The 18,319-nt window shown below is 42.8% G+C and overlaps 1 protein-coding gene across 4 annotated transcripts in view; it reads left to right on the forward strand.

Moving 5' to 3' along the window:
• The window catches only part of SCAMP4 (secretory carrier membrane protein 4), a 139,972-nt gene that overhangs the window by 81,832 nt on the left and 39,821 nt on the right, over positions 1–18,319 (forward strand). For all 4 annotated transcript variants that reach the window (XM_069741229.1, XM_069741224.1, XM_069741237.1 and 1 more), the window contains one exon: positions 10,863–10,980. In XM_069741229.1, coding sequence (XP_069597330.1) covers positions 10,863–10,980 — 118 coding nt within the window. The remainder of the gene's footprint in view (positions 1–10,862; positions 10,981–18,319) is intronic.

An 18,319-nucleotide genomic window follows, 5' to 3' on the forward strand; every position in this document is an offset into this window, starting at 1 on the left:
ACAGGCTACGTAGTATAGAGCACAGCGATGTAGTATATTGCCCAGCAACGTAATATATACCACAGCCACATAGTATATAGCACAGAGACATAGTATATAACACAGCCCATGCAGTATCTAACACAGCCCACGTAATATATAGCAATGTGGGCACCATATCCCTGTTAAAAAAAAAAGAATTAAAATAAAAAAAATAGTTATATACTCACCTTTCGACGGCCCCCGGATCCAGGCGAGGCATTTAGCGATGCTCCTCACGACGCTCCAAGGATGCATTGCGGTCTCGCGAGACCGCTACGTCATCATCTCGCGAGACCGCAATGCATGGGCCGGAGCGTCGCGAGGAGCAGCGGGAAAGGCAACGAAAGGTGAGTATATAATGATTTTTTATTTTGTTTATTATTTTCAACATTAGATTGTTTTACTATTGATGCTGCATAGGCAGCATCAATAGTAAAAATTTGGTCACACAGGGTTAATAGCAGCGTTAACAGACTACATTATACTGCAACATAACACGGTGTAACTCAGCCATTAACCCTGTGTGAGCGCTGACAGAGAGTAGGAAGGGGCGAATTCACGGCCGGGCTGTGCCCGTCGCAGATTGGCGACGCGGGATTTCCGTGACAGATAGACAAACAAAGAGACAGACACACAGACAGACGGAAGTGCCCCTTAGACGATTATATATGTAGCTATATATACTCACTCTGTGATTGTGTTAATATGGAGCATATATCAGGAAACTCATAAGAATTAAATCCTTTTGGTGCTCACTGCCAATAAAAATAGTATAGATCATATACGGAAATGGATAGAATTACCAGTAGTGCTGCTGGCTAAAAAAAAAATTTCACTACTTACTACTTGGTGTGAGTGTCCATGAGAGACTTCTTGGACCGGGTACTGGTTTCTAGCGGGAAGGGGTTCTGCTAGTAGTATGCTTTAATTGTGCGTATTTAGTACTTCAGGGAATAACAATATGTTATATGATTAATGGATGTGTTCCCTATACCTAAATACTAGCCTCTGAGTATTTGAGACTTACTACGGTATAGCCAGAGGCAGCAATTGACACTTGAAGTTGAAGGCAGTCCAGCCAGTGAGATACTGATGGAAAGCACTAGGTAAATGAGAGCGGTAATTAGAGGAGATCGCTTGTGCAGCTGAGTGCTTGAATAACCTGTGCTTATATGTGTAAGATTAGTATGAGCCCATAAGACCCTACTGCGATATAAGATATGGGCGGAGGCAGCATATAATAATTGTAGGTGATGTCAGCCCAGCTAGTAGAAACGCTGATAGGAAGCACTAAATAAATGATATATGATAGCGGTGATTAGAGAAATACTCTGAGTTAACTGCTAGTGATAGAATTGCAATTGGAGTGCGCTTACTTGTAGAGTCTAATTCCTTGCGTGGGCCGGCTGGGTGCTGCTGCTAAGCGTGGTGGTGCTGGCTAGCAGTGACAGTGCGGTCTGAGGACACATCGACTCCTTGCGTGCTCCGGCCGGAAGCAGCGCTAAGGGTTGCGGCTTGGAAAAAAAACTTCTGTGACATCACGTAGAAGCAGGACAGGTGCGCGATAGACTCAATCCTACGCGTTTCAAGGGGTGTCGCCCCTCTTCATCAGGGCCCACGCAAGGAATTAGGCTCTACAAGTAAGAGAGTGAGTGTGTATATATATATATATATATATATATATATATATATATATATATATATATTTTATTTATTTTTTCTCTCTCTCTATTATCTCAGCATAGCGCGGTGAATTGGTATATCGTCTACGTTCATTAGGTGTGTGAAGTTCAATGCGGTTTTTGTTTCAGCAATGTGGGCTTTACAACCAGGTAGACTGGATTGCTACGTTATCAACTCACCACAGCAGGTGGATGGCGTGGAGGAACAGCGGATGATGTCATGATCAGGGGGGTCATATGACAACATTCATGTGGTGAATTGCCAGAGGTCTAGTCTCTCACGTGATCAAATCGTCATTAGTGCATAAGGATGACTGAGAGGATCCAAGGAGAAAGAATATAGACAATAGGAAATTATAATTTACTAGATGGTGGCCCGATTCTAACGCATCGGGTATTCTACAATATGCATGTCCACGTAGTATATTGCACAGCCCACGTAGTATATTGGCCAGCCACGTAGTATATTGCCCAACCACGTAGTATATTGCCCAGCCACATAGTATATTGCCCAGCTACATAGTATATTGCCTAGCCACGTAGTATATTGCCCAGTCACGTAGTATATTGCCCAGTCACGTAGTATATTGCCCAGTCACATAGTATATTGCCCAGTCACGTAGTATATTGCCCAGTCACGTAGTATATTGCCCAGCCACGTAGTATATTGCACAGTGATGTAGTATACAGCACAAACACGTAATATACTGGCCAGTCACGTATATTGGCCAGTCACGTAGTATATTGCCCAGCTACGTAGTATATTGCCCAGCCACGTATGTAACAGGTTTAAAAATAAAAAGTAAACATATACTCACCTTCCGAGGGCCCCTTGTAGTCCTGTCGCCTGTGCGCGGTGCATGCGGCAGCTTCCGGTTCCAGGGTTGGTATGAGCGCAGGACCTGTGATGACGTCGCGGTCACATGACCGTGGCATCATGGCAGGTCCTTCTCGCATAGCATCCTTAGCACCGAAACAGCCGCTTGCACTGCCGAGGACACCGCGCCACGTCGGAGGGTGAGAATAACCTTTTTTTTTATTATTCTTATTTGTAACATTAGATCTTTTTGTTATTGATGCTGCATACGCAGCATCAATAGTAAAAAGTTGGTCACACAGGGTTAATAGCTACGTTACCGGAGTGCGATACACCGTGGTCCGGTAATGCTGGCATTAACCCTGTGTGAGGGATGACTGGAGGGGAGTATGGAGCGGGCACTGACTGTAGGGAGGAAAGAGCGGCAATATGGCCGCTGGACTGTGGCCATCGCTGATTGGTCGTGGCAATGGTCGTGGGCGTTTTGCCACGACCAATCAGCGACTTGGATTCCATGACAGACAGAGGCCACGACGGTATTCTAGAATATGAATGTAGTATATTTATGAAGATTTTAGAATAATACATTGAATACAGAGGATTCTGCGCCGGTCGTTGATTGTTCGAGGCCGGCCACATAGTATATAGTACAGCCACGTAGTATATTGCACAGCCCGCGTAGTATATTGCACAGCCACGTAGTATATAGCACAGTCCACAGAGTATATAGCACAGCCCACGGAGTATATAGCACAGCCCGCATAGTATATTGCACAGCTCGCGTAGTAAATTGCACAGCCCGCGCAGTACATTGCACAGCCCGCGCAGTACATTGCACAGCCCGCGCAGTACATTGCACAGCCCGCGCAGTACATTGCACAGCCCGCGCAGTACATTGCACAGTCTGCGCAGTACATTGCACAGCCCGCGCAGTACATTGCACAGCCTGCACAGTACATTGCACAGCCCGCGCAGTACATTGCACAGCCCATGCAGTATATAGCAATGTGGGCACCATATCCCTGTAAAAAAAAAAAAAAGAATTAAAATAAAAAATAGTGATATACTCACCCTCCGTTGGCCCCCGGATCCAAGTGAAGCGTTTTCCGATGCTCCTCGCGCGCTCCGGTCTCAAGAGTGCATTGCGGTCTCGCGAGATGATGACGTAGCGGTCTTGCGAGACCGCTACGTCATCATCTCGTGAGACCGCAATGCAGGGAGCGGTCACCGAGGCGTCGCGAGGAGCGGGAAAGGCCTGTTCCTGATCCAGGGAGCTGACAGACGGTGAGTATATAACGGATTTTTTATTTTTTTAATTATTTTTAACATTAGATCTTTTTACTATTGATGCTGCATAGGCAGCATTAATAGTAAAAAGTTGGTCACACAGGGTTAATAGCAGCATTAACCGAGTGCGTTACACCTCGGTCAACGCTGCCATTAACCCTGTGTGAGCCCTGACGGGAGGGGAGTATGGAGCGGGCACTGACTGTGGGGAGGAAGGAGCGGCCATGTTGCCGCCGGACTGTGCCCGTCGCTGATTGGTCGTGGCAAAACAGCCACGACCAATCAGCGACTTGGATTTCCATGACAGACAGAGGCCGCGACCAATGAATATGACAGACGGATAGAAAGACAGACAGACGGAAGTGACCCTTAGACAATTATATAGTAGATGTAATGGACATAGAGATAGGTATTTAAAAAACCACACCAATTAACATATATTCCTATCTCCAGGATCGTATCCCAATATGTAATAGTTGTAATAATAATATTAGCAAATATCTCCAATTAGTCATGTAGTATAGTTCTTCTTATGTGCTATGTCGCTTAACCCATGTGCAAGCTTAGGTATCCAAGGGTAAAACCACTCATATAGTGACACATATAGTGACAGTTAGTTAGCTGTAAGTGGTTGTAACCATGGATATCTAAGCTTGTGCAATGCATGCACATGTGGTAAGCGACATAGCAAATCGGAAGAACTATAGAGCATTTCTAATTGGAGATATTTGCTATTATTATTATTATTATTACTACATCTACTGTATATGGGGATAGGATCTTGGAGATGGGAATATCCCTTTAACTGCTTTCTGATATCGGGCGTAATAGTACGCTGATGTTGGACTCCCTCTGTTTGGTGCAGCTCCTGCGCTGAGCCCGCACCTTTCCGCCTGTATGTAGCAGAACCGATCAGATTATGGCAGCTTCTAGTGTCCCATGGAGACTATTGAAGTAAAAAAAAAAGTTTTTAAAAATATTAAATATATTCAAAATAAAAATAAAAAAATCAAATATTAAATATATCCAAAATAAAACAATTAAAAAAAAATCAAACATACATATATCTGGTATCGCTGCTTTCAGAATCACCTGATCTATCAATATAAAAAAAAATTAACCCGGTCAGTAAACGGCATAACGAGAAAAAAAATTAAAACCGGCAGAATTACGTTGGTTTTTTTTTCTCGCTGCAACATTGCATTAAAATGCAATAATGTGCGATCAAAAGATCATATCTGACAGGAGTGAAAAGAATGAATTATCAGAAGAGTTGTCCAAGACCAAGGACAACCTGTGGAGAGTTACAGAAAGCCTGGAATAAGCAGCTATATGATGTACAGTAATGCATTCAACCTCCGTGGCCTGTATGCACGTGCACCATGCAAAACTGTTGCTGATCAAAAAGCATGCTCAAGTGTATAGTTCAACAACATTTAGACAAGCCTGTGAAATACTAAGAGAATATACAGCTCTGTCAAAAATTAAGAGACCACCACATCAAAACCCTGTCATGGGCAGCCTAATCTCCAGTCCAATCTGAACCCCATTGAAAACCTCTGGAATGTAATGAAGAGGATTATGGATAGTCACAAGTCATCAAACAAAGAAGAACTGCTTACATTTTTTGCTCCAGAAGTAGTGTGAAAGACTGGTTGAAAGCATGTCAAGACGCATGAAAGCTGTGATTAAAAATAATGGTTATTCCACAAAAAATTAATTTCTGAACTCTTCCTGAGTTAAAACATTAGTATTGTTGTTTCTAAATGATTATGAACTTGTTTTCTTTGCATTATTTGAGGTCTGAAAGCACTGTTTTTTTAATTTAATTTTGACCATTTCTCCTTTTCAGAAAAAAAATACAAAATGTATCGCTCGGAAATTCGGGGACATGTCAGAAGTTTATAGACTAAATGAACAATTTACATTTTACTCAAAAATATACCTATAAAGAGAAAAATCAGAGAAACTGAAAATTTTGCAGTGATCTCTTATTTTTTGCCAGATTTATAGTCTGGTGAGATGAGACCAAAATTAAACTTTTTGGATGCCATAATAAACACCATGTTTGGAGACCAAAAGGCACTGCATATCACCCCAAACAGTGAAGTTTGGAGGTGGGAACATCATGATGTGGGGTTGTTTTTAAGCATACGGCACTGGCAAACTTAATATAATTTAAGGAAGGAGAATGGACAAATGTACCTAGACATTCTTGATAAAAAATCTGCAGCCATCTACCAGAATGATGAATATTAATTGAGGGTAGACATTTCGGCAAGACAATGATCCAAAACACGCAGGCAATGAACTCTCAATTGATTTCAGAGAAAAAAAATAAAACTGCTAGAATTGCCCAGCCATTCACCTGACCTGAATCCAATAGAAAATGTATGAAAGGAACTAAAACCTAGAGTTCATGGAAGGAGCCCATGGAAACTTCAGGATTTGAAGAGTAGAGCCAGAAAGACATGGGTTACTTGCACAGTGAACAAGTCTGTAAGAACATGTTCACACACACCACCAAGAAACTTGAAGACACAAAAGAGCACAGTGAGGTCAAAAATACTCTGTTGTAAAAAAAAATCACAGTAATAAGCAAGTGCTAGTTAAAAGATGGGAAAAAACAGGATATTTAAATAGAAGTCCACCACTCCTTTGTGGGTTATTTGCACTGAAGCTGTTCCATCCAGCATGTCCACATGGATATTCCCTCTCTGAACCTTGCTTATACAGGTACTATACAGATGATCAGGTTTTTAAATACATCAGATAGGGATTATATACATTAGTTAGGACTGCTCTATATGGGTATACCTTGACGATTGGTGGAGCAGCTTAGTATACATCTTTTTTGCAAAAAAAAAGTATCAACTAAATACCCTGTTTTTTTACATCTTTTGACTAGCACTTTCTTATTACTGTGATTTTTTTTAAAACAGAGTATTTTTGACTTCACTATGCTCTTTTGTGTCTTCAGGATTTGAAGAGTGTTTGTGTGGGAGAATGGGCCAAAATCACACATAAGCAATGCATGCGACTAGTTTCTTACCAAAGCTGTCATCACCAACAAAGGCTTTTGAACAAAGTTGTCACGATCCCGCCATTGACTGTGTCTTAGGGACGCAGTGAGTGACAGTTCAGCTGTCCTTTGGATTGCAAGGGAGTATCAGGCTGTCAGCATTGTGAGTGGCAGCTTGGCTGTCCTCTAGTATGCAGAGGCGTGCTGGCTGTCAGTTATTTGTATGGGGTTTTTCCCTGCAGCCCAATAAGGCCAGGCCTGCTGGAAGTCCTCCAGGTTTCGACCGTGTTCACACGCTCTGTCATCAGAGGGTGAATCTGGCTCAAATGATTCAGGATCTGGCTAAGGAATAACAGAACCTTGATTTGTTGCAAGATCCGTTGTAGGGTCAGGTAACTGGTTTGAAGATTTCCTAAAGCTCTCAGCTGCTGACGGCGGCTGTGATGTCAGTAAATCTTAACATGCAGTTTGTCTCTTCTGAACCTATAGTTGCCCTTCCTAAGAAATTTTGGGAAGAGAAATAACAGTTTGGAGTTGTCACGAAAACCCACTCCCACAAGAGAGACGGGGAATATGGTAATCACCATGCCGTCACCAATCTGTGATGGTGTTTACACATTTGCAGCTCACTGGCACCCTATTTACCTTCAGGTCAGCCAGGGAACTGTACCTAGGATAAGTAGGCACCGGAGAGGCTGCCCTGTCACGTGCTGGTTATCGGGGCACTCTGCTGTGAGGGCGGTATATATATCACCAGTCCCAAGCTGGGGATGATACACATATAAACCTCTGGTCCATCACTGCCAGGATCCCCCGATAACACCAAAAAACACTATGCTGCCACCAGTTCCTTGTTAGATATAAGCCCGGTCCGTTACCAAGCCTGTTGTGAATTCTGTTATCGAACTCCCTCCTGTGGTCATGAATGGTACTTCGGCGAGTTCTGTCCATGGACTCCCTCTGGTGGCTGTGAGTGGAGCTGCTGCTTCTGAGGTTCCTTCCACACGTGACTTAGTTTTTCCTTTGGCTGGCTGCTCTATTTAACTCCACTCAGATCGTTACTCCATGCCAGCTGTCAATGTTCTTGTACTGGTTCAGTTCGCTCTTGGATCTTTCTGGTTATCTGTCTACTCCAGCAGAAGCTAAGTCCCTGCTAGTTAATTATTGGTTCATTGTTTTCTTGTCCAGCTTGCTATCATGATTTTGCCTTGCTAGCTGGAAGCTCTGGGAGGCAGAGTGGCACCTCCGCACCGTGAGTCGGTGCGGAGGTCTTTTTGCACACTCTGCGTGGTCTTTTTGTAGTTTTTTGTGCTGACCGCAAAGTTACCTTTCCTATCCTCAGTCTTTTTAGTAAGTCTGGCCTCCCTTTGCTGAAACCTGTTTCCTTTCTGTGTTTGTGACTTTCATCTTATCTCACAGTCAATATATGTGGGGGGCTGCCTTTTTCTTTGGGGAATTTCTCTGAGGCAAGGTAGGCTTTATTTTCTATCTCTAGGGCTAGTTAGCTCTTAGGCTGTGAAGAGGCGTCTAGGCAGAGTTAGGTACGTTCCACGGCTATTTCTAGTTGTGTGATAGGATTAGGGGTTGCGGTCAGCAGAGCTCCCACTTCCCAGAGCTTGTCCGTTGTTAGTTTAACCATCAGGTCGTTTCGGGTGCTCCTAACCACCAGGTCCATAACACAAGCCTATATCGGGTCAGAAACCAACTCCAGGTAGTGTGAATTTGCACGGAGTACATGTCTGTTCGATCATAGAGCAAAAAGAACGAAGCTATCAAATTTATAAGTTTACTCCAGAAAAAGACGGCAGTTTTTACAAAAATTACAAAAGATTTTACAAAAGAGACAAAATCCAAATATGTACAAACAGTTATAAAATAAAAGGGATAAAAGTACGGAACTTACTAAATCTCAGTCACAGGTATGATGCGTCGATAAAGGGGTGGAGAGTTCCCAGAGAAATTATTCAACACCCCAGCATGGTGTTAGCTGCTGTCTCTCCGGCAATGAATGCCTCCCAAAATGGACAATCCTGTTTTATGTTTTGGCCATAAACTTAGGGACTCCCACCTTGCTGACCTCACATGTGGGGTGTTTTCCAGGAGGTACACCTATTTTGAAAAGTCATCAAAAACTCCTTTTTTCCATATCTTTGGCTTGGAAGCTCACAGGCCAACAATATTGGCATTATTTTTTCCCCTGTGATTTTACCGTTCTTTAGATTCCAAACACGGTATGTCTGTGATTTACTGGTGGGCAGAAATTCATTTCCAGGTTTCCGATGACCCTAACTGCCGCAAAATACTGCCATGTGTAGCCCCAATTGCCCAGATCCTGGATATCTAATTTTCATGTTTCTAGGATTACTGTGTGTTATTAAATTTGACTTTGCGTATTCTGCTCCGGAAACAAAGATTCTTGGAGAGAAAACACACTTATTTCTGCTAGCTGGCAGAGCCATAAAACTCACATTCCAGAATGACCATTTGGTTGAAGGGAGGGGGGAGTAGAAATTCACAAAGAGGGAGAAAGAGGGGCTGCAGCAGTGCGAAGGGCTACCAGCAGGGTTTGGTCCAACAGCATAATGAAAAAATAATTCATATCTTCCTGACAGGGGTGTTTAAGGAGTGTAAGTGTGTAAGTTTTTTGTTTAACCTGTGACCTCAGTCTTCAGAGGATTAATCTCAATGAGTGGGAACAATTATATTTCTTCTGCAAGAGGGTCCTCAGACCTCGGCATTGTCTTAAGCTCCCCAGGTCACAGAACGGATTTCTGTCAACGGCTTTTTTTTTTATGCCTGAGGTGTGATTTATGACGAACATGACACATTCCAGGTTGCAGAGTCTACACTGAGCAGTGAGAAAAAGTCTCACGGTACAGAGGTGATTTCACCGCAGTGCATCGCGAGAAATTTCTTATGGTGAACTGCTGTGAACTCACGGCTGCACCGGGAGACTTTTTCTCACTTTGATAGTGGTGATCTCACCGAGGTCACCGCAGTCCAGGGGCCCAGCAGGAATATTCTAAATTCTAAGACCCTATGGATTATCTTTACATTCTCTTATACAGCAAGTGTATGTGTATATGTGTTTATAGTGCTTTTAATACTGTTGTTTTTTTGATTCACTAGATGGCTAAAATGGCTACCGGGATGTGCACAGAGGAGGAGGAAATGGTGGAGATAATTAACCTTGTGTTGTATGTCTGTGTACTGGGACTGTATTTTTAGGCTTGAGAAAGGCCACATGGCCGAAACGCTGCCTTATTTTGTGTCACTATCGTGAAGTTTGTTAACAATTTAGAATAAAGATCAAAGTTTTATAAGGTTCATCTAGGGTGCCTCGGATTTTTCTGGATTGCATATTTACAGTAGGGATATTAAAAAGGTTGCACAAGGACTCACATGTTGATGACCTTCCCATAAAATAAATCTGGCTGCACGAAAATGATATATCATTTATTTAGTGGTGTAGACAGCTACCAGTCCCCTGCTTATCCAATGGATTGGTCATCAGTATGGCAGTCCCAAGCAACCCCTTCAAAATCTGCCTTCCCATGAATGCTGTCACTTTTGCTTAGTTTTTATTGTTAAGGAAATATTATTGTTTAGGAATATAGGAATATTGTATATGTATGCCATTCATCTGAAAGGAGTTGCAGAAATTTTAGCTCTTTTCACAAAAGCAACTTTTATTATTTTATTATCACTTTATTACTTATTTAGATGAATGGAGCTGTCTTTCAATCCCAGAAACCTTTTCATCAAATCTGCCACTTGTGACTTTACCCGAAGAAGACTATAAACTCAAGCACTTAAGACTATGTTCACATCCATAATTTGTAGCTTTTGTTTTTAATGGAAGTGAAGGAGCAGTGCCTTGATGGACCCAATGACTTATTAAGACAGTCCATCTGAGCTCACTACATTTTGATAAGGAGTATTGCGCGGTGTTACTCATCACATCTGAAAAAGATGCAAACAAAGCAAAGAGTGAACAATCTGCTATTGTAATTGTAAGATCTTTCTGTTGCAGTGGTTGGCTGGCTGCTGGATCCTTTTTCGGCACTAATGTAGGTGCTGCAATAGTGATGCTGTTCCCTGCTGTGATGTTTACGGTTAGCGCTGTGGTGACAGCTTTGGCATTACTCCGAGTAAGTACACGTTCTAAAAAAATATTTTTAGCAAGCTGACATAAAAAAATAACTTTTACCTTTTGACATTGCATTCATGACAGAACTACAAAAGTTTTGAGACTGAAACAAATTTTGGTTTCCCCACAGTTTTCTTCTTCACTGATTTTAGATGTTTTAGTCAGATGTTTCTATGGTTACATTGAAGTACAATTATAATTTTTTTCATAAGTTTCTATATTTTTAAAACAAGTTTGTGTGAAGATACAATGTTTAGTGTTGTATTTAATGTTTTCATACCTTGTCCAAGGCATTGCACTATTTAACGCTATTCAGCAGCAGAGAGATCCTTATTTTCCATATTGCTTGAAACGTGGCCTGCTTAAGAATGTGGAACATCATTTTTTAAGCAGTTTTCCTTTAATTAGAATCACCTGGAAAACTAATTATCACGTGTTTAAGATTGATTTCAGTGATCCATTGAGCCCTGAGACACAATACCATCTACGAGTTTATTTGAAAAACAAAACAATTAAATCTTTATGACTCAAGTCCAATTTGCATAATAATTTGGAACACAGTGTAGACTGCTGAGGAGAGTCCTCCCAGTGTGGTTGTTGAGAAATCATCTTTTATCGTTTTATATCAGTGACCTCTTCAAGCCCCCAGGTGGTGCCTGGAGATAGCTCTGCCCTCTGAGCTTCTTTTACATGAAGGAGACGTTACCAGTGTGAGACAAATAACCAATAGTGGTGAGCGAATATACTCGTTACTCGAGATTTCTCGAGCACGCTCGGGGGTCCTCCGAGTATTGTTTAGTGCTCGGAGATTTAATTTTTCTTGCCGCAGCTGAATGATTTACATTTGTTAGCCAGGCAACCCCCACATGTACTTATGCTGGTTAACAGATGTAAATCAGATGAGAAATCTTGAGTAACGAGTATATTCGCTCATCACTAATAACCAACACAGAACAGGAGAAATTAAATCTATTTTCTTGCAAACACATTTTTGATTCTCTGTGAGCTCTGCTGTATTGCAACAATATTGCAGCCCTGTCTGCCTTTGAGCTGAAAGCTGAGTGGAACCTGCAGATGTCAGATATCAGGAGAGCAGAGAGCAGCTATTACACATCATACTGGTAACCATGTCACTTCACACTGGTAACTCCCCCTTATATTTAAAATAAGCTCTGGGGACAGAGTTATGTCCAGGTGCCATCCGCCCCAGAACCTAGAAGAGGTCACTTATACACTGTGTTCCAAATTATTATGCACAAAGAGTTTAGGAGTGATAAGGTTAGAATTTTTTTGTTTGTCATTTAAACTCATTGATGGTGATGTGTGTCAGGGCTCTTTATATCACTGAAAGCAATTGCACCTGTGCAAATTAGTTTGGCAGGTGTGTCCAAATAAAGGCAAGACTAATTAAGAAGGCTGTTCCACATTATTAAGCAGCCTACATTTTTGGCCAAAATGGGAAAGAAAAAAGATGTGTCGGCTGCTGAGAAGCAACAAATTGTGGAGTATTTAGGTCAAGGCATGACTACAATCAACATTGCCAAGACACTTCATCGTGATCATCGCACAATCGAGAAGTATGTAGCTGATTCCCAGCACACACGTGTGCGTGCTGATCAGGAAAAATTGAGGACTCTTTCCAACAGGCAATTGCATAAGGTTAAAAGAGCAGCTGCAAAAATGCCTGGTCATAGCAGCAGACAAGTTTTTGAAGCTGCTGGTGCCTCCAACGTCCCCAGAACAACAAGATGCAGGGTCCTTCAGAAGTTTGCAGCTGTGCGTAAGCCATCCTGTCGACCACCTATATCCACTGCACACAAGCAGAAACGGCTCCAGTGGGCCAAACGATACATGAAGACCGACTTCCAAACTGTTTTGTTCACCGATGAGTGCCGTGCAACGCTCAATGGTCCAGATGGATGGAGTGCAGGATGGCTGGTTGATGGACACCCCATGAAAATACGGCTAAGGCGCCAACAAGGAGGAGGTGGAGTAATGTTTTGGGCTGGAATCATGGGGAGAGAGATTGTTGGCCCCTTTATGATCCCTGAAGGGGTAAAGATGAACTCCATAATCTATGTGGAGTTTCTAAAACAACACTTCCTGCCATGGTTCAAGAGGAACAACTGTGCTTTCCGCAGCAAGATCATTTTCTTTTTTTAACCATTCAAATTTTTATTGAGTCAAAAAACACAACACATGTAAAGTAAAAAAGAGAAGGAGGAGAGAGGGGAACAATCATTTACGGAATGTCCACGGGCAAGTAAAAGGAATATAATCATAGAGACATGACTGCAAACAGTATTATATAAGCATAACAGGCATCTTGATCAGATAGAGGAGGGGGGGAAAGGTGATCAGGAGAAGATATAAAAGATGACAAGATCCAGGGGTCCCACCATGTGAGGACCTTATTTTTTTTTTAAAGACAATCAGCTGTGATTGATTCATAGCTAAAGTGGAGGATAATCTTCGAAATTAATTCAGACCTGGAGGGAACAATAGGAGTCCTCCAATAATAATAATAATAATCTTTATTTTTATATAGCGCTAACATATTCCACAGCGCTTTACAGTTTGCACACATTATCATCACTGTCCCCAATGGGGCTCACAATCTAAATTCCCTATCAGTATGTCTTTGGAATGTGGGAGGAAACCGGAGTACCCGGAGGAAACCCACGCAAACACGGGGAGAACATACAAACTCTTTGCAGATGTTGTCCTGGGTGGGATTAGAACCCAGGACTCCAGCGCTGCAAGGCTGCAGTGCTAACCACTGCACCACCGTGCTGCTCCAATGTTTTGAAATGCAATGTCTGGCTGCTACAAAGATATTAGAGATAATAGGTTGAAGGGGAGGCGGGAAACTCAAAAGGAAAATGCCTAAAACTGCTAAAGGACCAGTGAGGGTGAAGGGGAGACGGGTCACCTCCGCTAGGATAGACTCGACCTGACACCAAAACACTTGGATACAGGGGCAACCCCACCAAACATGAGCCAATGAGATTACAGTTTTTCCAGCACAGAGGAGAGGAGGAAGGCTGAAATGTAGCTAATTTAGTGGGAGTGAGGTACCATTGGAGGTGGATTTTTTTAACCTGTTCGAGGTGACCAAGACATGAGGAGAATTTAGATGGGTGTATCATAGCATTATACCAATCTCCCAGGAAAGCCTCAAACGAGAGGGCAGCCTCCCATGATGACATAAAGGGGAGTCTATCAGAAATACCATAAGAGAGGAGGGCTTTATAAATAATGGAAATACCATGAGGGATCAGAGTATTTGGTCTGAAAAATCTCTGGACTGGAGTTTCCTGCCCCGGAGGGGATGTAGGCACCCCGAATAGGGTGCAATGCCTCAAGAGACTACGTATTTGAAAGTATTGAAAGAAGGCCCTAGCAGGTAGGGAGTAGCAGGCAGCAAGGTCCGAAAAAGAAATTAAACCAGCCGAATCGTATAAATCACTCACTCTGAGTACCCCGCAACCCCTCCAGGCTGATAGGGACATATCTTCAGTACCTCGTACCCCCTCCAGGCCGATAGGGAAATACCCTCAATCGCACTCTCCAGGTCCCGAATAGAAACATAATGAGATAAAATGGCAAGTGAGAAGGGCTTAGTCCCGACCTTATTTTAGAGGCGGAGCTAATTGATTTAAGAGATGAGCCCCACAAAGGGGGTCGGAGCAAACAAAGTTCCAATAATAATCTGAGGGACCCCCTGGGGGCATAGTATGACTCAATATTGAACCACGGAAGAGAAGTTTCCCTCCCTCCAAATTTTAAGGGGTTCTAATAGGGCAGCTCTGTGATATAGTTGGACTCTGGGGGCGCCAAGACCACCTCTCGAGTACGGGAGTGCCATTAATAAGCATTTTATTCTATGGGGCTTGTTATTCCAAATAAATCGATCAATAACTGATTGGAAGGCTGAAATGTACCTAGAGGGAATGGTGAGAGGGAGGCATCTAAAAAGATATATAAGTTTAGGGAGAATTAACATTTTAGAGGTTTGAATCCTAGCCATCCAAGATAGGTGAGAGCTGGAAAATTGGTCTATATCCTTATATCCTAATTTCGATTAGGGTCGTGTCACAGTTGATCCGAACGATATCTTTTAAGCGAGTTATTCGTATGCCCAGGTACGTGAAACCAAGAGGAGACCAGATGAAAGGGTACTTATCTTGAATTTGAAGTTGGAGGGAGGATGGGATAAACAGGGGAAAAATTGTAGATTTGGATAAGTTAAGGTTATAATAAGAGGCTTCAGCGAATTGAGAAAGAATAGAGGAGACCGCAGACAATGAGTTGAGGGGAGTAGAGCAGGTTAAAACTACATCATCAGCACATAGGCCAATTTTATGTTCATGATTTCCCACCATTATACCTTTAATATCTGGGGATTGCCTCACAATAGCAGCAAGGGGCTCCATAATCAAAGCAAAGATGATGGGGGGAGAGGGCAACCTTAGCGAGTTCCATTCGAAATAGAAAAGGTATGAGATTTAAAGCCAGCTGAGCGGACAGAAGCACATGGATTGGAGTACAGGGCCATAATAGCTGTGAAGATTTGACCAGTGAGGCCGAATTTTTGCAGGGTAGAATCAATATAACCCCAATGTACCCTGTCAAATGCCTTCTCCGCATCGAGTGATAGAAACACACTGGGGAGGCTCCCTCTCTCCACCACATCCAGCAGGTCAATCAGGCGCCTCGTGCCATCTCTAGTTTGCCTACCCGGTACAAACCCAACCTGATCAGGGTGAACCAGAGTGGGAAGAACCGACAATAACCTGTTAGCCCAGATTTTAGCATAGATTTTTACATCACAATTTAGAAGGGCGATGGGACGAAAGTTACCAGGAGAGGTCATAGGCTTCCCTTGTTTGGGAAAGGTTGCTATGGTAGCTTCCAACCCCTCATTCCTGATGGAGCCTATTGAGAGCTAGTAGTTGAATAGACGCAGGAGATAAGGAGAGAGAATAGAAAGAAACAGTAGTAAGAAAAGGAAAAACCATCCGGACCTGGAGTGGAGCGTTTTTTGGCATCCCTAATGATTTGAGATATTTTGGAGGCCTCAATAGGGGCATTAAGGAAAGATAGCTGATCTGGATTAACCGAAGGAAGTTTCGCTTTATTCAAGAAGGTAGCTGTAGAAGCTTGAGAGGGTTGGGGGGTACTTGGATCAGAGTCAAGATTATATAATGAGGAGTAATATGATGCAAATTCCTCTGCTATGTGGATTGGGTTATAGATACGTGAACCGTCTGGTTTTAGTAGGAAATTAATTTTGGATTGGGCTTCTTTTTTTTAACGCGTCTAGCGAGTAAAGCACCTGCCCTATCACCCATAGAGTAGAATTTAGCTTTCGATTTCCTGAGCGAGTTCTCCGCTCTGCGGAGGAGGAGTTGGGGAAGGTGGAGGTGCGCTGTAGAGAGGTCAGAAAATAGTTGAGGGGAAGGATGTGACTTATGGGAGGACTCCAGTCGGGCCACTTCACCCAAGGCAGTTTGAAGAATCAAGTTGTATTTGCGTTTAGCTGTCGCAGCCATTTTAGAAAGAGGCCACGAGCCACTGCCTTGTGTGCAAACCAGAGGGAGTCATCTCGCACCTCCGTAGAATCGTTGATAGAGAATTCCTGTAAAGAGTTCTCAATTAGTTGGGAATTCGCTTGATCAGTTAGGAGATGGCCATTAAGGCGCCACTGCGAAGGGGGTCTAATTGCTAATGGATCTGTCAGGGAAACAGACACTGGCGCGTGGTCAGACCAGGTTATATTGCCTATATCCGCAGAGATACAATGGGGAAGGGCCACATCATCTACCAAAACATAATCAATTCTGCTGATCACAGAAGGTGAAGAAACTGTCAGAGAAGCTCCAAAAGCAGATGAGTGGAAGCATGTAACCAAAAGAAGCAAGAAGACCATGGAGACATCACCAACCACACAACTGAGAAACCAATACCAATGCCTTGTGGAGGACGAAGATGGCACACCTGAGGATGAGGCACTACCAGCAAGCAAAGCAAAAAAGGGTACACAGCAACACCCAGAAGTGACAACAAAAAGTTCAACCAAGAAGCGAAGAAGAGTGGTAGTGGTAGGAGACTCACTACTGAGAGGCACAGAAGCAGCCATCTGCAGATCGGACATAACCGCAAGAGAAGTATGCTGCCTCCCAGGTACAAAGATAAAGGATGTGACCGATAGGATACCAAAGCTCTTCAGTTCCAAGGACATCCACCCATTTCTTCTGATACATGTTGGCACCAATGACACGGCAAGGAAGGACCTACCGACAATCTGCAAGGACTTTGAAGAGTTAGGGAAGAAAGTAAATGACCTGGATGCATAGGTAGTTTTTTCTTCTATCCTTCCAGTAGACGGGCATGGCACCAGGAGATGGAACAGGATTCTTGATGCGAACAACTGGCTAAGACGATGATGCAGTCAACAAGGATTTGGATTCCTGGACAACGGTGTGAACTACCTGTACGATGGACTCCTTGCCAGAGACAGACTACACCTCAACAAACCTGGGAAACACACATTCGCCAGAAGACTCGCTACACTCATCAGGAGGAGGTTAAACTAGAAAAAGAGGGGACGGGAAGAAAAACATTACACTTGAGCATGAACCCAGAAAATATACTGATGAAGGATATGAGGTGCGGTGCGGCAAAGAAGACCCAAGACAACATACTCTGAAGGGAGGTGAGAAAATTTCCAAACCAATCCACAGGGAGAAGATTGGAACAAAACAAAATCCTCTAAACTGCATGCTCGCAAACGCCAGAAGCCTGACAAACAAGATGGAAGAACTAGAAGCAGAAATATCTACAGGTAACTATTACATAGTGGGAATAACCAAGAAATGATTAGGTTAAAGTTATGATTGGGCAGTTAACTTACAGGGTTACAGTCTGTTTAGAAAGGATTGTAAAACTTACAGGATTACAGTTTGTTTAGAAAGGATTGTAAAAATCGGAGAGGAGGAGGTGTTTGTCTTTATGTAAAGTCTTGTCTAAAGGCCACTTTAAGGGAGGATATTAGCGAAAGGAATGAGGATGTTGAGTCCATATGGGTCAAAATTCATGGAGGGAAAAATAGTAACAAAATTCAAATTGGGGTCCTCCAAATATAACAGAAATCATGGAAAGTCTACTACTAAGGCAGATAGATGAAGCTGCAACCCATAATAAGGTCCTTGTTATGGGGAACTTGATCTACCCGGATATTAACTGGGAAACAGACCTGCGAAACCCATAAAGGCAACAGTTTTCTGCTAATACCAAAAAAAATTATCTTTCACAATTGGTGCAGAATCCAACCAGAG

Source organism: Ranitomeya imitator, chromosome 1 (assembly GCF_032444005.1).
Source record: "Ranitomeya imitator isolate aRanImi1 chromosome 1, aRanImi1.pri, whole genome shotgun sequence".
NCBI lineage: Eukaryota > Metazoa > Chordata > Amphibia > Anura > Dendrobatidae > Ranitomeya > Ranitomeya imitator.